The 25,783-nt window shown below is 45.4% G+C and overlaps 1 protein-coding gene across 8 annotated transcripts; it reads right to left on the reverse strand.

Moving 5' to 3' along the window:
• Positions 1–24,572, reverse strand: CXXC1 (CXXC finger protein 1). Of its 8 annotated transcripts, none has more exons than XM_020797612.3 (16): positions 24,381–24,572; positions 23,673–23,788; positions 22,839–22,939; positions 21,919–22,061; positions 18,821–18,976; positions 18,627–18,653; positions 16,334–16,483; positions 13,404–13,511; positions 9,251–9,435; positions 7,368–7,575; positions 4,359–4,469; positions 3,535–3,584; positions 2,527–2,623; positions 1,664–1,816; positions 1,369–1,519; positions 1–551 (listed from the first exon to the last, which is right to left on the reverse strand). In XM_020797612.3, the coding sequence occupies exons 1-15, from the start codon at positions 24,555–24,557 to the stop codon at positions 1,373–1,375; spliced, it is 1,929 nt and encodes a 642-aa protein (XP_020653271.3). In that variant the 5' UTR covers positions 24,558–24,572; the 3' UTR covers positions 1–551; positions 1,369–1,372. The 8 variants fall into 8 exon arrangements, with proteins under 8 accessions (XP_020653271.3, XP_078242579.1, XP_072847396.2 ...); XM_078386453.1 differs by having other exon boundaries at positions 18,821–18,979; XM_072991295.2 differs by lacking the exon at positions 18,627–18,653.
• Positions 24,573–25,783: the final 1,211 nt, after the last annotated feature.

The raw sequence follows: 25,783 nt of genomic DNA on the forward strand, positions 1-25,783 counted from the left end.
AACATTCCAAGATACTTTTATTTGTTTCTCTTCTGCCTCCTGGCAGGAGCACACAAGGGATACAGTTGTACACAGCTGATGCCCTGGCCCTGGTACAACCATCTGTATGCCCTGTTTTGTAGGTCTCTTTACCACTGACAGCAGCTACATGGAAAGGCAAATGAGAAGTGAGCGCTGGAAAGGCTGTACTGCTGAGCCAGAAACCTCATCTGCTTAGGAGAACAGGGGCTGCCCTAAGCCAGAAGGCGCCCAAACAGTCTTTTTCACTTTGGCAAGGTCAGAGTAAAAGGAAGAACCACCACTGACTTTCCTACCTGCCAGCCTTTCTCCCTTTAAAACCACATGAATATTTTTAAAAAAAGTAGTAGTATATACAAGCAAGGCTAATAGCCACTGGCACAGGGATGAGGGTCAAAGATAGCTAGATTCTACAGTCACAGAGGCCACACCAGATCATTTTAATGAAAACTCTGCTTACAAAAAATCATTAAAAATATTCTGGTTCTGTTGGCACTGAATCATGAAGGTCTCATCAGAAATTTGGAAAGTACCTGTAAAGAGAAATGTAAGTGTTTAGTAGTAGTTACATGCCGTCAAGTTGGAACCAAACTATAGCAATCCTTATAGGATCCTTACTTTCAAAGTAAGTGAGATATTTAAGGGGTGGTTTTACCACTTCCACACACCCAGTGAGCTTCAATGGGAGAGCAAGAACTCAAACCCAGACCTTCCAAGTCCTAGTCTACTATCCAATACATCACACTGGATACCCATGTGGGTATTGGAGAAGGGGAAAGCAACACAGGACTCTATAGCACAGTGGGGAACACCTGGGTCTTCCAGACATTTTGGACTTCAGTGTCCCATCGTCCTTCACTAGCACAGCCAGTGGTGAGGACTGATGGGACTTACAGTCCAACATTTGAAAGGATGCATGTTCCCCACTCCTGCTTTATAGTGTTGCCCTTGTTTAAACTAGAGGATGTAGTTGACAGTTTTCTACACAAAAAAGGGTAGGCTTATGCACCATTAAATTTCTGCATCTAAATCCAGGAAACTATCCATCACAATCCTCTTTTGGTCCTCTATGCGGCCAATAAAAGCATTGCATTCCCCCACACTCTGCCACCGCCACCCCGACTCAAGCAGCACATGAGCACCAGTGCCTCCCGAGCCCCTGGCTAGTGTCAGAGGTTAGTGAGGGTCAGTCAGTTCCCAGAGCAAAGGTTAATGGAGAACCAATTGATCCAGTGCTGCCAGCATGCCTCTTATTTGAGGCAAAATCTCAGAAACCTGACCAGCCCTGGACTTAGTCCTCTCTTCCCACCCACCCCCCCAATGCCACCAATTCCCGTACTGTGACATTACCAGCTCAGCGGTCAGTGGTTGTACGCAAATCTGTGGTCAGCGGATCATGCTGGATGGTTTGGTGCAGCATGAGGGCCAGAAGCCCAGCCCGGTTGGTCATGGCCATCCGCACATTCCGCTCCTGCTCAAAGAGCTCATCCAGCTTATACCACTGTCAAAAGGCAAAGGGGACAGAAATTATACTGAGCCATCGCTGAAGAAGGGTGATCTCCAACCCAATCCTGACAGCACCACCATCCTCCTTGGTCTCTCCTTCCCCGCCCCCACCACCACTTCAAGGGTTTCCCATCCATACCACGCGCACTCGCTCCAGGTCCACCTCAGCTCGGCGCAGTTTCTCCCAGCAGTAATGCCTGTTGCACTTCCGTTTGGGCACCCGGCAGAATTCGCCAGTGAGCTCAAACACATCTTTCACCATGGGACAGCCGCACACTTCATCCGCAGGCACCTATGGGGAGATCACCATTGAAGCGGAGCCAGGTGGCTGCATGTCATCTGACAAAACTTAATTACTATTCTGCAGTGGGATCATCCAAACCCAATTCCTTATCCATGGAAGCTATGCGAATGTTGCTCATTTTGCTTTGCGAATCATCCGAAAGGAGAAAGTGTTATCTATGATTTCCTTTCCTTGGTCTCTGGAAATTTTGTTCAGTCATGCCTTTGGGTTTCAGGAGCAGAGATGGGCATGAACTGCCAGTTTGGTGGTTGGTCCATCAGTATTCCGCAGTTCTAAGCCCCACCTCTTCCGACAGGCACCCAACTCAGAGGCAGCACCCCGAAGCGGCGGGGCAAGGAAGTCAGGGCATTGCCTCTGAGTGGGCACCCACCAGAGAAGACGGGCCTCAGAACCACAGAACATCTGTTGGACCAATGAACAAACCAGCATGAACCAGGCCCATCTCTATTCAGGAGGCATTGTCCTAAAGTTCTGAAATACAACTCTGTAGTCAATAAGAGCTAGAAATTTGTTTTTATTGTTAAATAAAAGCCACTTCAATGCTTATTGCCACACTGCACACTTCTCCCCCCCCCCCCCAATAAAGGCACTCAGCCAAATACAGTATTCCAATTAATGGCCATTTCCCTCATGGATCTGAATGATACGTTAGCCTAAAGCCGGGGTTGGTTTGCAAAGGAGAGCAGCTCTGTCCCTACCTTGGGGTCCCGGGAATGTTCTGGGCACAGGACCTGCAAACGTTTGCAGTAGGTCTTGCTTTGTGGGTTGTAGACATCACAGAAAAGACGCGTGGCCCTGAGAAAAAGAGGACCACAAACAGGTTAGGAGTGGAAAAGTAATGACCTTGGTTTTCAGTGAGCTGGGTAAACAAGAAGAAAAGCATTTGAAATCCATAAGAATTCTGCCTCGGCTGCTACCATCTCTAGTAAGAAACTTGGAGGGACAGTACTGATTTTGGAAGGACATTAACTCAGGGGCAATGCACATATTTTGCTTATACAGGTCCTCCTCTTCCTTATGTAGAGGACATGCAGCCACTGTGAGGCAGAAATGTGATCTCGAGGTGCTTCACTGCCATTCATCTTTCCAAAACAGTCCTACACTCACATGGAGGAAAACATGAGGCTGGTCCACAAAAGACACCTTCCTAAACCCCAAGAGATCAGTAGAGAGTCAGCTTTTCAAGAAAATGCTCGGACCTAGTTTTCACTTGCACTGGCATGGGGTGGACCACTTCAGTTCGTATTATCAGAGGAGCAGATCTGAAAGAGGCAACGTGGTGGCACTGCAGGTTAAACCACAGAAGCCTCTGTGCTGCAAGGTCAGAAGACCAGCAGTCGTAAGATCGAATCCACACCACAGAGTGAGCTCCTGTCCCTTGTGCCAGCTCCTGCCAACCTAGCAGTTTGAAAGCATATAAAAATGCGAGTAGATAAATAGGTACCACGATGGTGGGGAGGTAATGGCATTCCCCGTGTCTAAGTCGCACTGGCCATGTGACCACGGAAACTGTCTTCAGATAAAATGCTGGCTCTATAAGTTGGAAATGGGGATGAGCACCGCACCCTAGAGTCGGACACAACTGGACTAAATGTCAAGGGGAACCTTTACCTAGATCTGAAAGACTGACTGCATCAGTATAATGATCCCTAGTGGGAAGGGTCTGGTAAACAGCCCCAAGCAGCAAAGCCTGAGCATTAACTTACCCTTCAATACGTGTTGGATACATAGACCCAAAGGATGTCTGGCTCTCATACTGCGGAAGGGGAAAAGGAAAGTGGAGTCACAACTTCTAAGCATCAACAGGAAGTGAAGAAGCAATTCAATCCCTCCCTCCCGCCCCCTTTCAAATAGCTATTGCCAAAAGGTGACGTGCCTGGTTCCACCTTTTGTTATGCCTGTCACATCCTACAGCATTCCTCTCCAAGCTTGTATCCTCTACAGAAGTTTTGAACAGTTACTTCCATAACTCTTTTAGACAAAAATGTTTAAATCTCATAATCCATGACAGTCTAGGTCATGAGCACTGCTGTGAATTGGAAAGTGATAGCAATTCACATCATTGGGTAGCAGATAATTAACCCTTTCCTTGATGTTTTAATGAATATTTAAAAATGTCATACCAAGAAAGGTTAGTTCTTGGTCCTATAAATGAATCCATGATTAATAGAATGTACTCCTATGTAAACCTGCTATTAAACATGCTACTAAGTAAATGAACAGCATCAAGCTTTTGATTTCACTTAAATGCCTTGGAAGGAGATATACTGGCAGAATCCAGAATGGCATCCTTGGCTTCCTAAGACTTGGGCAGACATTATAGCACAGGCCACCAATATTTACATTTTACAGCTTTGGAATGCAGGCTAGAAAGAAGCTGTTTGCTCAGCATGGACGTGAACGTTGGTATGAAATCCAACACCAGGGTTATCTAGCCCAGAGAAGGAAGGCAACATGATTTAGTAATGGAAGCTGCCTTGGGTCCTTTTAGAGAGAAAGGCGGAACAGAAACATTTAAAATAAATACTACCTTGGCGTAGCACCGCTCCATGTGACGCAGGGCGACCTTTGGATTGATTGGGTGGCCGCAGGAGACACAGAATATCTGCAAGTCTGTGTCATCGCTGTCTCCTTCACTGGTCTAGAAAACAAGCAAGGAAAAATCAAAATTAGCAACTGAGATTTTTCAACCCAACAGCTGCTTCCCTCCCTGTCATGGAATGATTTATGTGGTTTAAATCTTGTACTAAAGATGGGATATGTAGTAGTGAACAATGTAAATGGATTCCATATTGGTTCTCTGTATAAATGATCTCTGCATGCTGATAGTGTGTTTCTAGAAGGATGTGGGAATGTTTTTCTGTAGGCCTGAGGAGGACATTCCTAGATAAGAAGACTGGTCGTTTGTTTTGACTGAATTGCAGACATATTGAGGAAAACAACGCCTGTTTCCCATGAGAAGAGAAGAGAGAAGATAAAGAGGGACTGTTTACCTGAATTCATGCTGTGATTGGATGACAGCGTGAGAGACGGAGAAGAAGGGGGGTTTTCAGCTAAGCTTGAAAAAGGAACTCTTACCATGGACAATATTCTTTTTTTTCTTTTGACTTTTTGGACTACAGTTTGCTAGGTCTTGTTGCCTGCTGTGCATGCAGGTAACAGACTGATAGAGGTGTAGGTGATTAGGTGGAAAGGGGGGCTTTAAGCCTTTTGCCCACCCTAATAGAGCTTTTTATAGATTTTTCTAGGATTTTTAGTGTTTTTGTATTTAAAGAGAATTGTTGCTTCATTTATCAATCCTTGAAAATGATAATATGCTTGCTTATGCATTAAAATGACTTTATTTTGTGAATTTCTATATTTTTCTTAATAAAATAATAATTATAAAAATCAATTGGTCTCTTGTACAGCGGAGCTGTCTTAGTATTACCCTTAGGGGGAAATATTGGGCCACATTTTGCTACTGCGTTCTATCCATATGGAGCAAAGTGAGTCTACCGACTACATAGCTCATGTGTCTTCCTTTTTTGGAATTTTCTAAGGTTGCTGGAGTATCTTTTTAGGGCAGACTTGTAAGCAGAAGTGTTGGGGCAGCCCTTGGCTGAAGTTACCAGGACTCGACTCAGCCTAATGAGGGAGCACAGGCTTCTAATTACTTTCTGCCGAACGGTCAAGCATCCTCTAGGGGAGTTGATCGCTGACACTCCCTACTCTAAGAGGGTGGGGTGGATCTGAACAGTATCTATAACCCTCCAAGCCAAGCATGCACTATATACTCATCACCATGTCACAAGCTACATAAGCTTAGGATACGTAACAGGGAGAAATCTCAGCTCTAAGCTAGGGTAGAAGCAGTTGGGGACATTTTCCTTTGCTCCTTTCAGCCCTGATTTCCAGCTGTTCTTGCCCTCTATTTTCATTCTATCTCCCCATTCCCCACTGCCCCCCACCTCACAATACAGTTGACCTTTGCCTTGGGCAAATAGGTCTCTTGCTTCAGGTAAATATAAAACACTGCAAAGAATGGACTTGACAAAAGCTTCATAGTTGACCACATGACACGGTCACACAAAGAGGCAAAAGGCGATCTCAGAAAAACAACACAGCCTACTATGTGGGGGTGGGGGCAGGGGGCACTTGACCTTCTAGGTATTTTAAGAGTAGCCATTCTCAACCTTTTTTTGGCCATAGCTATAAAAACAAAATGAAAGAATTAAGGTGAATCAGGACTGTATAAGTATAACAAACCTTATAAGGTGGCCACAGTTCCATGGTTCAGCCCGGTGTTCCACAGGTGCCATCCCTGCCTCCTCAGTGCAACTGCCTACTCACTAATCTCAGTGCAAGCTTCCTTCCCCGCCCCCTCCAGTGGCGACCCACTCAGACGAGGAGGCGGAGCAGGAGAGCCTGCAGTGCTGTGTTTTAGTGGGCAGCCGCCGGAAGAAGGAGAGGAGGGAATCGCACACAGAGATTGGTGAGTGGGCAAACAAGCTGAGGAGGCAGAGAGGGAAGCGCGCTTCAGCCAGGGAATTGGGAAGTGCACAGAGGAGATGAGAGAAGGGAATGCACGGAGCCCACAGAACACCTGTGTGGGCTCCATAATGAACTGACCTGAACCGTGAAACTGCAGTTTATGACCCATCTCTAGTGGTGAACATAAGAGCCCTGCTGGATCAGGCCAGGGGCCCACCTAGTCCAGCTTCCTGTATCTCACAGATGCTTCTGGGAGCACACGAGACAATGAGATACTGGTCTCCTGATACTCCCCCCCCCCCCCCGCATCTGGTGTGTGAAGAAGTTTCCAGTCTGTGGCCTGTCAAGGGTGCCACGACCCGTACGGCCCCTTTTGCGAATGGCTGTTTTAGACTACAACTCTCACATACCTTACGCTGGCTATGCTGGGGAAGGTTAATGGGAGATTTTAGGTCACAATATCTGATGGGCCAAAGTTTCCCCGGCCTGCATGCTAGGGCTGAACATCTCTGGAAATCACCACTGGAGTAAAAGTTCTGGCACTCATGTAATTCTTAAGAGAACTCAGAGCACTGGCTGGCTGGCTTAACAGGTGAAGTTAAGAGTGACAATTTCTCCAGAGATCCCATTCCCATAAAACTGCTATGACAACAAACAGGTTTTGTAGGCACAGTGCGGAATTACAAGGCTATCAGGACAAGTACTAGACTTATTCTGGGAAGGTATCAATACCACTGGAACTCATGAAAGATCTATGGACTAAATCCAGGTGCTGGCCCCTATTAGAGTAGACCCACTGTATCAACTGTTGATGGTAAATCCCACTAATTCAATGGATCTACCCTAGTTGGGACTGGCGGCAGGATTTCGGTCGACAATTCTATATCCAAACACAGAAAGGAACACACACAGGTTGTAAAACAGCTCCATCCAGGCCCTTTCCACGAACCCCCTTTCTACGAAGTTAGAACATGGTTAATGTTTCCAGCGTCTACCCAAGAGAGGATCTCGGAAATCCAACAGCCAGGGGCCTCCCACCCCCACCCCCCACACATCTTCCAAGCACCTCTTCATCTTCCTTGATGGCCTGTTGCTTGGCCCGGCTAATGATGGCTTCTAATTCATGAAACTTGCGCTCCATTTCCTGCAGCTTGAGCCGAGCTTGCTGCTGCTCCCGCCGTATCCGCTCCAGCAGTTTCTTGCCATGTTCCTCGGCCACACACGGGCTTTGCTGCCACTGCTGGATGCGCTGAGGTAGGATCTCATAGATGCGGCTGTGGAAAAAGACAGAGCAGGCCCATCGATACTTGCCAGTACATCAAAAGACAGTAGCCCCTAACAATATCACAACATTCAATGCTAAATTGTGGGATTCAATTGCCACAGTGCATTTTGTGGGAACACGGGAGAGCGCCTTCTCTGCTGCTGTTTCCACGCTCCGGAACTCCCCCCCCACTGGAGGCCAGGCTGGCCCCATCTTTGCTGCCCTTTAGCAAGCAGGCAAAGACCTTTGTCTTCAGACAAGCTTTCCCTCAGTGACTGGCTGCCGGAGTGAGATATTTAAATGGATTGCCTAGCCTTACTACTTTGAATGTGGTTTTGATGTTCCTTTTATTCAGTTTTTACTGTGGCATTTGCTCGATCTTTTTTAGTACAGTGGTGCCCCGTATAGCGAGGTTAATCCATTCCGGATTAACCTTCGCTATACGAAAACATCGCTGTGTGGGTAAGCAAAGCCTATTGGAACGCATTAAACTTAGTTTTAAGTTTTAATGGCCGCGGATGGCCCGAAATGCCCCCCCGCAGCGTTTTCGCGACCTCCGTAAGCAAGGGGAGGGCGCGAAAACACTGATAGGGGCCATTTCGGGTCATGCGGCGGCCATTTTGGAGCCGCCGATCAGCTGTTCGGCGGCTCCAAAATGGCCGCCGGAGGCCCCAATCATCGCAAAGCGAGTGTGGCGATTGGGACTGATCCGTATAGCGATCCCCAAAAAGGGATCGCTATACGGATTCTTCGTTAAACGGTGCGCTCGTTAAGTGAGGCACCACTGTATTTATACACTTACTCTTGTTAAATATTGTCTTTTAATGATGTAAGCCACCTTGGATTCCCTTATCGGGAGAAAGGTGGTCGATAAATAAAACAATAAATATTTTATTGTTGTTGTTGTTGTTGTTGTTGTTGTCGCTGTCGCTGTCGTTGTCATTATTATTAACAATGATAATATCTCAAGAGGTGTTTAGATAATTGTCTGCCACAGAAAATTAAGAACTTGCAAGCTGCTTTTCTCCATACAGTAGAAAAAGATGATTTGAGAGTTGCATAAGGTGAGCCCCTGTGTTTTACCTTTGTACACTGGGGGATAATCTTAAAGGGGGAAGTGTGTCAAATCTGAAAAGGGGTGCCTAGGATTCCCACAGCCTGCGTATCATATCTGCTGCTTAGCATGGGCGGCTGTGCTGTTGTATATTGCCCACTAGCACATTAAGGCGTTTATCAATTGACTTCAATTTCCAGAGAGACAGCTGTGTCAGTCTGAACTGACAGACTAAAAATTACAAAGTCTTGTTGCACTTGAAAAGACTAACAAGTTTTATTTAGCATAAGACATCATGGATGCATCTGGAGGTGTCAACTGGGAGCTGTGAAAACTTCTCCCTAATAAAACTCGTTCAGCTGCCAGAAAACATTGTGGTTTCTGAACGACATCGTAATAGCTCGTTTCTTGAAACTGCCGAACTGAGACTGAAAGAAAGTCCCAAGACACCGACTCTGGCTATGTTTTGTCCGCCAAAGCTCCTTACAACTCACTCCATGCCTGCTCCGAGGGTGACCCCCGCCTGTCTCCCTGTCCCCCGTCAATGCTGGATGACAAGGCAAGGAGGCCAAGGAGATGGGGAAAGAAAGAAAAACAGGGAGAGGAGGAACCAAAGTAGATCGGCTCTTACTTTGCTGCCAGCTTCATGCCGCATTCGTCAGAGCAGTACTTAGAGTTGGCCCGGGCAGCCTGGATGCAACCAGGGCCAAGACACTGCTGTAAAGAGGACGGGTCTTTGGCGTCCACCCGTTCAGCATGCTTGGACCTGTCGCGGTGCTTCTGCTTCTGCTTGTGACGCTTGTACTTCTCCTCCTTCTGCAGGGCAAGGACCACACAGCAGATACAGTTAAGAGGCAGCAAGACCCCTGATGGGCACAAAGAGGACTGTGCATTTTTACTGAAGCTCCTCAAGGCCTTTTCACTGAGGCCGCCCTGAGGCTGTGGCCTGCCTCTTCAACAAGGACATTGCCAATGAGACTCACAATTGTTTCAGGCCACAAAGAGCGGCTCCTGCCTCTCCTCTCTAGTCTTCTCTAGTCTATTTTACTCAGCACATTTACTATCTTTTCTCCAAAGATAGATGATCTTTATAACAACTCTGTTGTGAGCTGTAGACAAGGCAAGGATACAGCAAGTGGCCCAAAGACACTCAGGGAGCTTTGCAACCAGCTCTTGAACTGGAATCTTCTTGTGCTCTAACCCAGTGAGTCCCAGCCTTGGGCAACCCAGATATTCTTGCACTGCAACTCCCAGAAATCCTGGCCAGCACAGCTAGCAGTGAAGGCTTCTGGGAGTTTTAGTCCAAGAACATCTGGGGACTCAAGGTTGGGAACCACTGCTCTAACCAATACTTCCCAGTGGCTTTACCTTGCAACAGAAATGCAACAGTGGATTCTGTCCTCTAATACAGTGCTCCCCAACCTTTTTGGAACCATGGACTGGTTGGGGTGGGTGGGCTCCATATGCAGGGGGGGCAGGGGCACCCCTGCACTTGCGGGTAGGCCTGTCATGCTTGCAAATGGGTGTATCACACTCGCGCACTTGCGCAACAATCCCCTGCACACATGTGTGACAATCCCTCATGTGCATGGGTGCAAGCACGACACACACACCCATGAGTGCAACATGGGGGGGGGATGGAGATCCATCTCTGCAGCCCAGTCCTGGGAAGCCCACGAAGGGTTGCGGACCCCTGCTCTAATACACTTAGTTACAGATTATCCTTCAAAATCAACAATGGGCCTCCAGATGTTGCTAGACTGCAATTCCCAATAGTATTCTTCAGCATTTGTTATGCTGGCTGGGGCTGATGGGACTTCCATGCAGTCCAATGATAGGCAGAGGGCCACATTTTGCCTCCAAGTAGCTTGGATGAGCAGCAAAATGTTTCAGCCTAATAAGAAAGAAGTCCAGTTGCTATGACTCAGCTTCCAGACTCCACTGTACATGTTAGGTTTTGTCGCACATCATAACTATAAAGCAACAATGCTACACACTAGGTAACTTTTACACTTTGCTTTGAATCTCCTATCAGATCACATTTAATAACACAAGAGGAGCCATAGCAGAGTGGCAGAGGATAGGGGTGCATGGTGTTAAGGTCCCATATCCAATCTTGGACACTTCAAGTAGGATGGAGCAGGCTTTAGGTCATCGGAAAGGCCCCTCTCTGCTTGGGACTCCAGTATGGGTACTTGCTCACAGTATACAGACTAAGGGTTGGCAAACTAGTACTCTTCAAATGTTCTGGACCCCAATTCGCATTCATCCCAGAAAGAACAGTTAGTGATCAAAATTATGGCTGTAGTCCAGAAAGTAAGGAGGGAATACTGCTTATGCCTAGACAAAAATTGGATTATATGGACAGTCTAATGTACTTTAAGGCAGGTTCTTATATCTGCCTAAATAGTTCTGTACTATTATATTTATTCATCTAAATACCAAGACTGCCGTTAGTTGGGAATTCTCTTTTGTATTGTTGAACTACAAGGGATAAATACAGTAGGACCTGGTATCTGCAGGGGATTGGTTTCAAGCCTCCTCATGGATGCTGAAAACTGTGGATAATAGTGAATTTTATACAGAGGATGGTAAAAAAAAAAAAAATCTAGAAAATAAGTAATTTCACCATGTAGTACCAGAACTGGCCACTAGGAGGAGCCAGAGATTATGCTGTGCAATGGTGCCTCGACTTACATATGCCCCTACTTACGACCATTTCGACGTACAGTGGTACCTCACTAGATGACAACTTCGTAAAATGACGAATCCGCATGACGATCAGGTTTTGCAGTCGCTATAGCAATTTGCAAAACAGTCATTCCAATGGGGGATTTTCGCTGGACGATGATTTGGTCCGTGCTTTGCGGACCATTTGTTTGCAGGATGACGATTTCTACAGCTGATCGGTGGCTCCGCAAAATGGCTTCCCTGTGTTTTCGCGACCCATGCTTCGCAAGACAGCCATTTTAACAGCTGATCAGCACTTGCAGAATGGCTTCCCTCTGGGCGATCTTCGCTGGACGATGACTGTTTTCCCCATTGGAACGCATTAAACGGGTTTCAATGCATTCCAATGGGGAAACGGTTTTCGCATGATGATGATTTTACTAAACAGTGATTTCTACTGGAACGGATTATCATAGTCATGCGGGGCACCACTGTACAACCAGGTCCGGCCACAAAATTTTGCTTCGACTTGCGGCTGCAACTTCAACTTGTGACCAGGAAATGCAGGGGGGAAAGGGGGGAAATTCAAACCGTTGCATTTTAAGGGACGTGGTGGCGCTGCGGGTTAAACTGCAGAAGCCTCTGTGCTACAAGGTCAGAAGACCAGCAGTCGTAAGATCGAATCCACGCGACGGAGTGAGCTCCCGTCGCTTTCCCAGCTCCTGCCAACCTAGCAGTTCGAACGCATGTAAATGCGAGTAGATAAATAGGTACCACCTCGGTGGGAAGATAACGACATTCCGTGTCTAGTTGCACTGGTCACGTGACCACGGAAGACTGTCTTCAGACAAACGCTGGCTCTACGGCTTGGAAACTGGGATGAGCACCGCGCCCTAGAGTCGGACACAACTGGACTAAATATCAAGGGGAACCTTTTTACAAACCATTGGTGGCAAAGAGGCTGCTGCTTTGTAGCTCTTTCACCCCAACGGTTAGGGAAAGGGATGCAGTGGTGGCGGAGGCGGGCCAATGCCGGGAGGCTGAGCATTGCCGGGATGCTCTGGCCGCTTGCCTCCCGACGGGTTCATACGGTGGGGCCAGCCATGGTGGAGGACGAGGCCAGGGTGAGTGGCCGGAGCATCCCAGCCACGTTCAGCCTCCTGGTGCTGGGCCGCCACTGTAGGAGCCCGTTGGGAGGCAAGTGGATGGAACATCCCGGCCAGGCTGCCGCTGCAATCAGAGAAGGCTTTGGAATGGTAAGGTAAGCTTGCAGTGTTTTACAGGTTTTTTTTGGGGGGGGGTTGGTATTTTTTTAAAATGCTGGAACGGATTAATTGTGTTCCTATGCATTTCAATGGGAAATGGTGCTTCAACTTACGACCATTTTCAACTTACGTCCATCTTCTGGAATGGATTATGGTCATAAATTGAGGCATAAATATAGTCTTCACCAACAAGAATAGCATGGTCTCTGTCTCCCTCTAGTGACCAGTTCTGGAAAATACACCATGAAAATATCTATTTCTAGATTTTTTTCTTTTCTTTTAATAGATTATATTTATAGGCTGCAGGTGAGACCACAGATACCGATCCAGTGGATACAGGGGCCCTACTTCATAAATGAAAGGATATGGTGGTTCATTTTGTCCTGCACGCTCAGAAACATCTGGCTGGTTATGGTTGGAAAAAGCAGCGAAGAGAGATGGGCCTTTATTTGCTCTAAGAAGGCAAGGTTAACATTCTCCTTGTCAATGGCAGGAGACTCATACTGACAGTCCAGTTCATATCAAGGAGGAATAAAGGAAAAACTACCACTCAGTGTGTACATTTTAAAGAGAAAGTCATCTGGTTTCACTGGCAGGTGTAATTGTAATTACACGACCCACAAAACCACCCCCCGCCCAGCTGTATTCTGGCCTATGGCTCCCATCAGCCAATGGTAACAGGTTATGGGAAATGTAGTTCAAAATTATTTAGGGGATCAAGAGTTCCCCTCTCTGGCCAGAAAGGATGTATCTTCAGTGCAGGGCTGGCCACTTAAAAAAAATCTACCACTCAGTTGCTCAAACCCTTTGTGCCCTGCAATGCAGGCTGCCTGCCTTTAGACGCCTCACCTTCTTCTCAGATTTCTTCTCCCTCCGCTTGACATGCTTCACCTTGACGGCACGCTTCCGCAACACAGGATCGAACAAGGGCCCATCGTCCGTATCACTGAGCCACGGCTAGGAGAAAGGAAAAGAGAAATGAAGGGATCCGTACACCAGGAAGGCAGCCTAGCACTGAGCAGGTGCCAGCAATGGGCCAAAGCTATTATGAGAAAAGCCAGTACCGAAGAACAGTCAGAAAAGCCAGCTCTCCTTCTGGTCTCCTTCCACCCCTGCTCCTGCCCCCCCCCCCCCAAAAAAGGACAACGTTTATCCTGAACAGGACACAAACTAATTTTAACCATGATACTGAAGATATCAGAATATATGGCTTACTTCCAAGAAATACTTTTTCCAAAGATCAGAAAAGGAGTTGAAAGTTATTAGACCAGTGGTGGACATCCTGTGGCCGTAAACCGCTTTTGCAGACCCCTCTGGCACTCCAAAATATTGAACAAAAAAAGGTCCTCCAAAATCAGCAGTGCAATCCGATATGAAAAATGAGTAGTCCTGGTTTCAGCAGCTATTTTATGTTTTGTCAAAGTTATTTAAATATAATTACTAATAAAACAATGGCCTGCTACTTAGCGTAACAAATCACATTAAAGTAGGCCCACTGAATCAACAACTCCGCAAGTTCCATTGACTCAAATAGATCTACTCTAACTGAGCCCTGCAATGCTAAAGTAAGTCACGGTTAATAGTCAGGCTATTTGACCAGAATTTATGGAAGAGTTGACTCACCAAATCCCCACTGATTCAATGGACATACTCTAATGCAATTTGCTATGCCAAAAAACAAGATCTTGGCCACTCTTTACTGCTTTTATCTTGGTTTATAACTCTTGTCCCATAATTGCTATAACTAAATAAGGAAGCCTGCGACCAGAAGTCTTCAAACAGTTTCTCAGCAATTTAATTGGCAACCATTTATTATTTCCTCTTACAGGATCCAGTGGTTAAGGACTGTTAAAGAACCAAACATTTAGGCAGCAGAGAAACTAGTAAATACTTGCCACAAATAAACTGAAAGAAAGCTGACTGAATACTCCCAACTGTAGACTACCTTATTCAATGCCACCAGTTAAGGTACCAAATCATGATTTTAAGCAAAAAATAAAAGCAGTGAAAATGTTCTCTCATAAAAATAAGTTCCAATACATTTTAAAAAGTACAGTAGGACCCAGTATCTGCAGGGGGCTAGTTGCAAGCCCCCCCCCCCGAGACTGAAAACCATAGGTAATAGCAAATACTGCATAGCATACTAAATGAAAGAAAAAAACTAGAAAAAAGTATTTTCACCATGTATTACCAGAACTGGCAACTAGAGGGAGCCAATGACCATGCTGAGTATTCTTAAAACACAAGAATACTGTACTGATTCACTCTTGTAGCCAATTCTGGTAAATACATAATGAAAATATTTTCTAGGTTTTTTTATCCTTTTAATATTTTTAATATTTTAGGCTTTGAATCCAGCCTCATGAATGCAGGGTCCTACTGTATAAAATAGCTGCTGAAAAATCAAAACATGGTTGAGATCTTAGGCAGCTTTTCTTTTTTGGGGGGGGGGGGGTGAGTGGCCCCAGGCTACTGGACAATGTGAAAACTGGCCCTTGAATCATTGCCAAGAATCACCCACTCTGTACTAGACAAAGCCAGAACAGTGCCTGCTTCCTCATCCCAGTTCTGCTCTTTGTTTCCTCTTGGCAACAGAAGAGAACAGATCTTGCCCACAATCCACCAGGTTCTAAGCAACACAGTATTGAATATGGGTATGAAGCTGGCTTCCATAGTGATGGAAAACCTCTTGTGCTACTATACCTCTCACTTCACATCCTTAAATGCTGCCATTCTCACTTTTGCTGGAGGACTTTAGAAAGCTTATGAAAACTCTGGATTTTGGGAACTAGATTATTCCAAAGAACTGCAGGCACTTGTTTCAAGTTACTACTAGCTCTTCAGCAACAACGGAATGTTCACAAACGGTCTAACTTCTCAAGGGGAAAGTGTTGGCACTAGAGCGCTTACGAAAAGCAGCTTCCATGAGAGAAGTGAAAGTTCTAAAAGCAGGGGTGGGCAAATTTTGGCAGTTCTTTTATCATCCGCCACTATTTATCATGCTGCAAGATTGATGGGAGTTTACAGTACAAGAATATAATGAAGGCCATCGGTTGCCCACTCAGGGTCTAAAGAAAGCCCTGTTTGCCAGCAGGAAAAAAAATGCTAGGCAAGCAAAGAGGCAATGGAAATTTAAGGGAGAGGAGGGTTAAAGTTAGGGTCAAATTAGACAATATATTTATGATGCGTTTTACATAGCTGCTCCCTCAAGTGACTAAAAAAGCTATATTTCATAGCACATGATTTTCTTCACCGACCACATTTAACGTATTTTGTTTTTTTAATTGATTACTGCACGGTAAACATTACCTAAAAGCAAAGGAAGCCTGCTGTATTTCTGAGGAAATCATGTCGCAGAAGCAGCCTAATGTCTAATTTGACCCCTTAAGCAACTGAAGACTTGAAAAAAGCCAGGACGGACAAATACAGAGACCAGAGAGAAAAGACGGAAGGAAGGAAGTGAAGGATGGAGGTACGCTGGAATGAGAGGGGCAGAGACAGCACACAAGGCTTCCAAAGAGCTGAAAATGTGGGGGAACGCTAGATCACATAATGCCATTAAGTATTTAGCTGGACGTTTGCTGATATCTGAGATATAAATATAAAAGTAGATTTGATCAGAATAATTTCAGAGTACAGCATTAAGGAATGTGCAGAAGGAAGGCATTGGGGGGGGGGACCTAGAATGCACAAGGTACAGGACAGTATCTCTGTCCAAACAGCTCTCCTGCCAACCTGACCTAGGAATCCCAAGAGTATGGATCCATCACAGGCCTCACCAGGTTCTGATCATCGAAGGCCCCTGAACAAAGCTCCTGATACAAATCGGGGTCTATGTGCAGATCGTCATCCGACAGAGGTTCGGGTGTAGCAGACGATTCTAGCTGTTCCTTTAGCATCTGTAGATCATCCTCCCGCCCCCGTAACATCTATTGAGCATTTGGGGAAATGGGGGAAAAGGGTGGGAGAAGGCAGTGAGAGAAAAGGGGGAAAGGAGAGGAAGAGAGGGAGAGGAAAGCATTAAAGAAGCCATCGGTCTGGCTTCCCAAGCACAAGGCACTGAAACAGCACAAACACAACCCCTCTCTCCCTCTGTGCGCAGCAGTGGTCAAACAGAGAAAACAGGGCTCGTGGTCAAGCAGCAAAAGCGCGGGAAGCAAAGAGAACCCCAACACCCATTCATTTTTTCCAAGATAAAAAGAAAAAAAGGAAAAAAAAGGAAGAAGGAAAAAAAAGAGGCTCAGAACCAGTTTAAATCAGCAGGGCTCCACTGCCCAGCAGCCACCTGTAGCTGACAATACAGAACCAGGTGCTCAAGAATCCAGCCCTCCCAAGGCCAACCAACTAAAAACCAGACTTAAACCTATACATGCTGCAGAAGGAAATGGGAATGAGATGATGGTGGGGACTTGCCCACTCGGGCAGAACTTGGGGATATCGTAGGCGAACACTCCCACACATTGGAGGTGGGGAGAGAAAAGCTTATTCCCTGCAAGAATAACAGAAAGAGAGCACAATCCAAAGGAAGGGCCTTCCCGAATTTTCCTTTCCCCCATGCGAGTTTGTCTTCTAAGAAAAAATATTACAGACTTTTTTTTGGGGGGGGAAACTAGTTAGAAACAGTTTTCGAAGAGGAAGCTCTGTTAGTCTGTGCTAGCATATCAGGTCAAAAATTAAAGAAAAATGTAAAAAGAAAGACAAAAGTGTTGTGGCACCTTAAAAACTAACTGCTATATTTTAATGTGAGCTTTCGTGGCATGTCTCAGGAAGTAGACTGCTCTAAAAAAAGCTCACATTAAAATATAGCAGTTAAGTCTTTAAAGTGCTACAATGTTTTTGTCTTCTTCTTTTTCTTATTATTTTGTTTGGAGGCTGATAAGTCAGAAAAAAAACTATAATTAACTCCTGCTTTCAGTGACTAGGGAATAACTATATTACATTACAATTGTAACACAGGAAGGGACTCCTTCACTCCTTTTATGATACAGAATTTTTTGTCATTAATTGTCCAGGTACAGAGCATGTAGTCTCATTACTTGGGCCAGGAGCTTATGCCATTATGATTGAATTTTCTAAAGTTACTATTGTATAGCAGGACCATGATATCCATGGGGAATCAGTTCCAAGTCCCCCACATGGATGCCTTAAAAAGTGGAAATAGAAATACAGTGGTGCCTCGCTAGACAGTTACCTCGCATGACAGTTTTTTCGCTAGACACTGATTTTTTGCAATCGCTATAGCGATTCGCAAAACAGTGATTCCTATGGGGGAATTTCGCTGGACAATGTTTGGTCCCTGCTTCACAAACCAATTTTTGCTAGACAACAATTTTGACAGCTCCTTCTGTGCTCGCAAAACGGGTGTTTTCAGGACCTAAGCTTCGCAAGACAGCTATTTAAACAGTTGATTGGCGGTTCACAAAGCGGCTTTCCTACGGCTGATCTTCGCTAGACAACGACGATTCTTCCTCATTGGAACACATTAAACAGGTTTCAATGCATTCCAAAGGGGAAATGCTTTTCGCTAGACGATGATTTCGCTAAACAGCTATTTCAGTGGAACAGATTATCATTATCTAGCGAGGCACTACTGTATAGCTATATATAGCATGCTCTTGCTCCTTCTGGTGGCCAGTTCTGCTAAATACATTGTGGGGGTTTTTATTTAATATTTCCAGGCACTGGATATGCGAATCTGCAGATACTGATGCCGTGGAGGTTCTATCCGTACTAAGTTTCAAAGCAAAGCATTTCTTTGATATGAATAAATTTCATGGTAATTAATCACTTTAACTATAACTAGTTTCTTTTATTAAAGTAACATACCAAGCTCGGGGCTTTTTAAATATGTAAAAGCAATGTACTTCACTTGCTCCTGAAGAAGCAGAGGCTGATAAGCCCCTTTGGTGACCTCGTTCTGTTGCATGTATAGGCCCCTCCTTATTCTGCTCCCCTATCTAGGGTTAAAAAAAACCAGGAGTCCCAGCTTAACACTCATCTATATTCAATCCTGAGTTTTAAATTAAAGAGAAAGCAAAAGAAAAAAAAACTGGAGGGAAAAAGGAAACTTACCGAAGCTGGAAAATATTTATAGGACTCCTAGGAAGAAAAGAATGGGAAACAAAAAATCACGTGTGAGCTAGACACAAATCAACCGCTTCAGTCGGAGGTGGCTGCCCCTCTGGGGTGGAGCAGCCAAGAAAGTGCCCCACAGAGAAAACATGCAATGACCGCTGGGCAGCAAAGGGCCCCCAAGAGACACTCACCCGAGCCCGAACCTGGCACTGCCTCAGGCGGCACTTCTGGCGAATTTTGTTGGGTCCCCCAAACTTCTTCATGTCGCGACAGAAATCACACTGGCCACAATCCTCCGTGCGCCGGCAGGCTTCGCATTCGCCGCACATGCGCGCCGAGCGCTTGATCTGCTGAGGGCAAGGTAGTGAGAAGACAGGAAGCAAGGGAAGGAGACGTTGAGCCCCCCCTCCCCCAGCCTCCACTATGCCTTACATGCAAAAAAGCCCCAATCTGTGGCAGGTTGTTCTGTCAAGAGTAATAATGACCAATAAAGCATGAACTCAGACGACACATGGAGATGGATCTCAAAACAGCCAAGATTAAAGACAGAACCTGAAAAAGGGAAAACATAGCCCAGATATGGGCAGGCAGACCTCCTCACCAGACTCCTACGGGGATGGCACAGGCTTCCTGACCAAAGCACCAGGTGAAACTTTACACTCAGAGGACCGAAGAGGGACCAGACTGCAGAAGGTCATGGAACCAGTCCCTGAGATCACAAGTCAAGAAAGGTTTCAAGAAGCAGGGCTAGGCTGGACATTTGACTGAAATCTTCATAAGCCATTGTCAGTCACAGCCAATATTATATGACATGATAATTCAATAAATATATATAAAAAACAGAGCCCTGTGTTTATATTCTTGTATTCAACTGTGTCCAGTTTTAGGTGCCATAATTCAAGAAGGAACCATAGAAACTGCTGGATAGCTCTGTGGTTTAGGAGAGGTTGGGAGTTTGATCCGTGCCTCCTTGAGAGGGGCTGAACTCCATGATCCGTAGGGTCATTCCAGTTCTAAGATGATGATGATCATTATATAAGGATATTGAGAAACTAGGACATGTCTAGAGGAAGACACCAAGATAGTAAAATGGCCTGAAAATAAGCTATATGAGGAAAGGTTCAGAGAGGTGCATCTTCTACACTTGGAGAAGAGAAGCCTGGAAGGCAACATGAGAGCTATCTTCATATCTGGAAGGCTGTCCCATGAGAAATGGAACAATTCATGGGACAGGGACCAAGCCAATGAATTCAAATGACAATAGAAGAGAAATCAGCTAACCATTAAGAAGGACTGACTGCCAATAACAGCTGCTTAAAAGAGGAAGAAACTGTCAGAAGGTGGTGGTCTCTACATCATGTAAGTATATGAAATGAAGGTTGGAAAGTTCTCTGCCAGAGATGCTTCCGCTGTGGATTTCCTGCCTAGGCAGGCAAACTGTTTGGATAACTCTTGGATCTCATTTAGCGCTGTATGGTTTTACAGGCCACAATCACCACACCGTCAACTTCCAAAACATATTTCTTATTTATTTGCTGCTTCCAGACTGCTAATGGCTTAAAGAAGGCTTTCTATCTTGATAATAATTAGGTACAACTAAGTTGATTGTGACTTATGGCAACTACTTCCAGGGTTTTCTGGGTACAGAATACTCAGAAGTGGTCTACCATTCCATTTTTCTGGGGGTGTTCCAAACATAAAACAGTTCACCTGTAGGAAGAAGCCAATATTAAAAACCAGTGTAATCCGCCAGAAACAAAACAGCAAAATACTATTTGAGCAGCCCTACAAGAACATGGCTCTGGCAAATAAGGCATTTATTTTCTAAAGCCGAGATCAAGCTGCACTGAAAATTTCTACTTCCCTCCCTGGCAGAGCCTACAAAAAAGGCCTCCTTTCTTGATGTGAATTTTGGGGGGGAGGAACATGTGGGTTGTTACTTTTAGAGCGTGGTCTACTATTTGTCACTAGTGCACTTCTTTTTGAATAATTTTGCAAAATATTCTTTTAAAAATAAACCCAGAAAATTATAAACATGGCTAGGAAATCTGTGGAATGATACCCAAAACCTAATGTTTCAGAAGTAGCGAATAAATGGTCACTAACTTTAAAAAGAAAGAGTCTTTAATAATAGTTCCAGTTGTTACACTGGTTTTTAAAATTATACTGGCAATGTTGTTATCCAAAAGATGGAGCACTATCCATATTAGGACCTGATGATAAGGGACCATTTTAAAGCGACAAATTTTGCCTAGGTATCTCCAGTTACTGATCTAAGGTATACAGCGTCAGAATTTTCTATGTCTGGAAATAATGATAGAGAAGCAGAAAGAGAAAAGAGAGGGAAGCAGTCCTTTGCTTAGCAGTTTAAATCTGCTGTTCTAAATGTTTCGGATAGTACAGTACAGTGTTACACACATGTATGGCCAAGTTCACAGGGGTTTCCCCGATTCACTAGAGTGTTTGTTGTTCATTAAATTGGCCCAGCACACAACCAGCCACACAAAGGACAGCCTGCTGGAGAAGAAGATATTAAGAATGATTACCCTTCTGTTCTTGGTTTCCCTAACAAGATTCTGCCTTTGGACTCATCCAATGACACTGCCATAAACAACTTACAATTTTGTAAACCTTTCCACTATATAAAACTTAATGTTAGTTAAAAAAAACACCAAGGTACTGGTACATTGGATTTTCCCAGAAATCTGTAATTATGGATACCAAATTGAATTCTAAAACTACACAGTGGTGTCAACAAAATCCTGCTGTTACCACCCAGATATCCTATGAACAGATTCTCTCAGCTCTGAGCGAACAATGGAGTAAGCAAGAGAGAGAGGGAAGAAAACCAAAAAAACTTAATCTGTTCTAGCAAGGCACTGATCTGATCTGTAGCATATACATGCAGCTTCTTATTGGGTTACATGTTCCACTTTTGGCAGGAAAGGAGGAGAAAGAAGTGGCTACTACAGCAAAATGACCAAATGAACACTTCTACTGAATGGCTAAACTCCACATATAATTCTACATAGGACCTGTTACACTCTTGGGATCATCAAAACAGCCTTTGTACCACCTATCAAAAGTAGGTACAGCTGAACTGAAGGACACAAACAGGGCAGAGTATTTACCTGAAGTCCATCCAACAGTCAAAAAATGACTGTTGGGACTCGGCAGTTGCTCCAGGGTTCTGAAGGATGTTCAGAACTCCAGCTCAGCATATATACTAATATTCTGGAGTGCTTAGCATGTGGCTGATATCTAAGACTTATCAATGCTGAAATCTTACTTTTGAGTTGCGACTCTGTTCCAGAGCTAACTCCTGGGCCTTCGCCCGCAATTCATCCTTCTCAGCACGTTCCTGCTCCCCCTCTCGGTCCTTCTCCTTGGATTTCTTATGCCTGTAGCGAATCTCAAGTGTTGGATCTCTCTCTGTAGAACGAAAAAGAGAAACCCATTAAGAAAACTCACAGGTTTCAAACCCAATTTAGAAAGTAGCCTAAAATTATATGTCTTCAACAGGATGGCCACCTAAATTTGAGAGTACAACCCTCATTATTCCCAGCCAGCTAATGGTCCTGCTGGCATGGAAAATGGGACTCGCAAGCCCAGGGCACCTGCAAACTGCCGAGTTGATGAAAACTGGTATAAATATAGCAGCAAATGCAGCTTTGTCTATAAAGCTAAGCTAGCCTGGTCCAATCAAACATTTGATAAACTTCCCAAAATTATGCCTGTCTAAGGAAGGAAGAACACAATAAACCTCTGAGAAGTACAAACAGAACCATATCAAAACTTCCAAAACAGGGTGCATGGTGAGAAGGGGACCTCAGTGGAAGAGTGTCGGCAATCGGTTTGTAAGATCTCCATAAACAGCTATTTTAAATGCCAGTTAAAACAAAAATACAGTAAGGAAAATATCAAGCTAAAATGTAAAACTTCCATTTATTCACACAGAAGCTTTCTTACAGTATTTTAGTTTTTTAAAAAAGGCAGCTACTTGTCCTAAAAATCCAAATTGCAAGAACCTGGAGTTGTTTTTTTAACTGATGTAGTTGCAAACATCAGAGATAATACAAACATGTGAGTGCTAGAAACAAAATCTGGATGTTCAAGCATGTTGTCTGCAACAGAAGTGTTTCTTGAAGTGTTTGCCCAGGATTAGGAGGCCCACCTCTAATCCTGACACCATCTGGTCTTGCAACTCACCTCTGCACTGCATGCAGTACCACTCCCGAATGGCCTTTGCCATCTTCTCCGTAATATTAATGCAGTGTCCATGGAACCATTCATTGCAGTGATCACAGCCTCTGGGAGGGAGGGAGAAGAGGGAGAGAAGTGAGGTTTCTCTGCAGAAAGTTCTTTTGCACTTGAGTAAACTGACATGGGAGGGCTCATTAGGCACCCTCTCACTGACATGTTCCCTTCAACAGGACAGGCAACCATAGAAAGCACAGCACTCTCTTCCACAATGGGTGGATGACAGGTTAGAATCTGCTAACAAATGTTTGGGTGACTAGATAGTGTAGCAAGAGGCCATGACTCCTCATTGTTGAAAAACAGCAGTAACAAAAAATATCTAGAGTAGGCTGCTGAAATGAAAAGGAAGCTGAGGCGGATTCTGGTGTGTCCGGGGGAGGGGGGAGGGAGGAGAGGATTCAGAACACATGTCCAGAGGCACCATCTCCTTTCATCTTACACTGCCCCACTTCAGAGAGCCCATACTTTGCTTTTGATGAAACGGAGAGTTCTAGCAAACACTCAAAAATGATTGTATTGTTAGCCTGTCATCTGCCTATTATTATTCCTGCATCATACATTATTTCACATTTTCTCTTGAATTAAAAAATAAAATAAAATAAAAAAGCAATGCCTCCCCAAACCTATCGGAATATAACAACACCCAGAACAACCTGACTGTAGATGGCAGGACATCCTACGGCTCACAAGACTTTGTCAGATTATTTCAGCACCTAAATTCCTCCCTTCCATGCCACATATAAACAATTGCATGCTTCGGACATCTTTTCCTCCAATACTTACATCATGAAGCAGTTGATATCAGGTTTGCGACAGATGCAGTAAACAGGTGCATTCTCCCCATTCTCCGATTTGGACTCTTCACCCAAAACCCCCAGATCAGGATCAGAGAATTCATCCTAGGAGGAGGAAGAAAGAGGTGCAATGGATTAATGGTGGCAAACAGCTCGGGAAGGAGAGTGAAGAACCTCACTCTGGTCACCCTCATTTCATACTCCACTCCGGATAACAGCACTTCGGCCGGAGGCGCTTCGTAGAGTGTTAAATCCTACTGGGCAACAGGAGGACTTTGTGAAAAAGGCCGGAGGAGAGGCCAAGAGTCCGATTTCAACGGGCAATCGGGAAAAAAGTCTCCGATTCGTTGCCAAGGGAATCTTGTACACCTGCTGTCAGCCAAAGGAAACAAGGCTTGGCCGGAAAAGGAAACGGGTGCAAGCTTCGCACCTTTACCCAAATCCTTTCTCTCTCACACACGCGCGCGCACTTTCTTTGCAAATGCTCGGGGTCAGAACAGATCGGCCGAACCCTGAAGTTAGTAAAGGGGCGCAGAAGCCCCTCCGACCTAAAAGCCGCCGCCGCCCCCCCCAACACACACACACACACACACGCATGCAGTATATCCAGGTCCCGCTCCCCCCAGCGCCTCCCGCCCCCTGCCCGGAGGGGGCAGAACCCGCGGCCTCCCGACGGGGAACCGGACTAGCCGCTCACCATCTTCGCCCCCTTCTCTTCCAGCCAGTTCCCTTGTTCTGAAACAAGACAAGGGGGGCTGACAATGGGAGGCCAGAGCGTCTCTCCGTCTCGACTTCCGCTTCCGGTGTGAGCCGAACAAAGAAGGAAAGAACATCCGTCGCCTGTGCCCTTTCTAAAGGTGGCGGCGGCCGACATCTTGCCCGGAGGCAGTCTCTCTCGCGTAGGGAAGGGGCGGGAGCGTCTTTAGGGCTTCGGCCTAACGCGAGAGGAGGCCCGGCGTCTCCGTGCTCTCTTCTCTGCTGCTTCCGGGGCCGACAGCTTCGATAGAAGAGGAGCCGAAGCGGCTGGAGCGTTTGCGTTTGGCTGTGAGAGGATCAGGGACGAAGACCTTGGGCGAGGAGGAGGAGGAGCCGCCGCCACGGCGAGGGCCTCCGAGATGGGCTTTTGTGAAGCGACTGATAGCCGTACCAGTGGGATGGTCACATCCCCCCAAAAAGGGCGACGAAAGAGGCCGTCGATCTGCTGAAGGTGGTCTACTCTAATGTAGATGGACAGGAGGACCCCCCCCCCGGTATCTACTCACACACACGCCGCCACCACCCCGCGCGGATGCTGAAAAACGCGGATCGTACCGAACGTTTTATACATAGCATGGTTTTTGCCAAGCTCTTAGTGGCCAGTTCTGGTAACAACTTCTTTAGAAATATAGTATATTTTTAGGATTTTTCTTTTAATATTTTCAGACTACTGTATAGGTAAATGAATCATTGAATCCTGATCCTGCAGATAAGAGGGTACAAGATGCAACACTAGAAATGATTGCCACAGCTTAACTGAATTGTAGTTGGGCTGGTTGGAGTTGAGAAGGCAGAGCAGGAGACCTCTTGAGTCTCCTTGGCCAGAGGATGACTGGGAAATGGGTAACTTCCAGGCTCCTGATCTGTCTCCGTGTTGGTGGTTTTTCTTAACATCTGTCTGGGCTGGAGAAGCTTGCAAAGAGAAAAGAGCTGTGACAGCTTTTCAAAGGGAAGGCTGCCCTTCATGTTAAAAAAACGAGAGGTGGCCACCCTCACGGACCAAGCTGTGAAGTACAATGCCCACATCCTGCATATTTTTGACAGTTGGAAGTGTCTCTTCAAACTATTTCAAGGAGAGCTAGATAATTCATGGTCCCAAAGGGGGCAAAAGGATTTCACAAAAGGTTTTAACATTGTAAATTGTCAGAGACCATTATGGGGCCAGAATATGACTCAATGTTGTAAATGTACGTACTTTTTTTAAAGAGGCGAAACCTCGTGGATAAGTACGTACTTTTTTTAAAGAGGCGAAACCTTGTGGCTTTTTATTATGTTTTGTATTCTTCTATGCTTTTGACCAGTTTTATTTTTCCCCATGTATTTTCCTTTATTAAAGATGCATTC

This window comes from Pogona vitticeps, chromosome 2 (genome assembly GCF_051106095.1).
Source record: "Pogona vitticeps strain Pit_001003342236 chromosome 2, PviZW2.1, whole genome shotgun sequence".
Classification (NCBI taxonomy): domain Eukaryota; kingdom Metazoa; phylum Chordata; class Lepidosauria; order Squamata; family Agamidae; genus Pogona; species Pogona vitticeps.

Bases quoted from the DNA above. Each gene is read 5' to 3' on its own strand.
- CXXC1 (XM_078386453.1), bottom strand. From the start codon at position 24,557: ATGTCGGCCGCCGCCACCTTTAGAAAGGGCACAGGCGACGGATGTTCT. The intron at 18,654-18,820 runs GTGAGTGTCTCT...TTTTCTTCCTAG, and splicing joins AGTGCCAGGTTCGGGCTCGG to GAGTCCTATAAATATTTTCC. The intron at 9,436-13,403 runs GTGAGGCGTCTA...CTTGCCCTGCAG, and splicing joins AGAAGAAATCTGAGAAGAAG to AAGGAGGAGAAGTACAAGCG.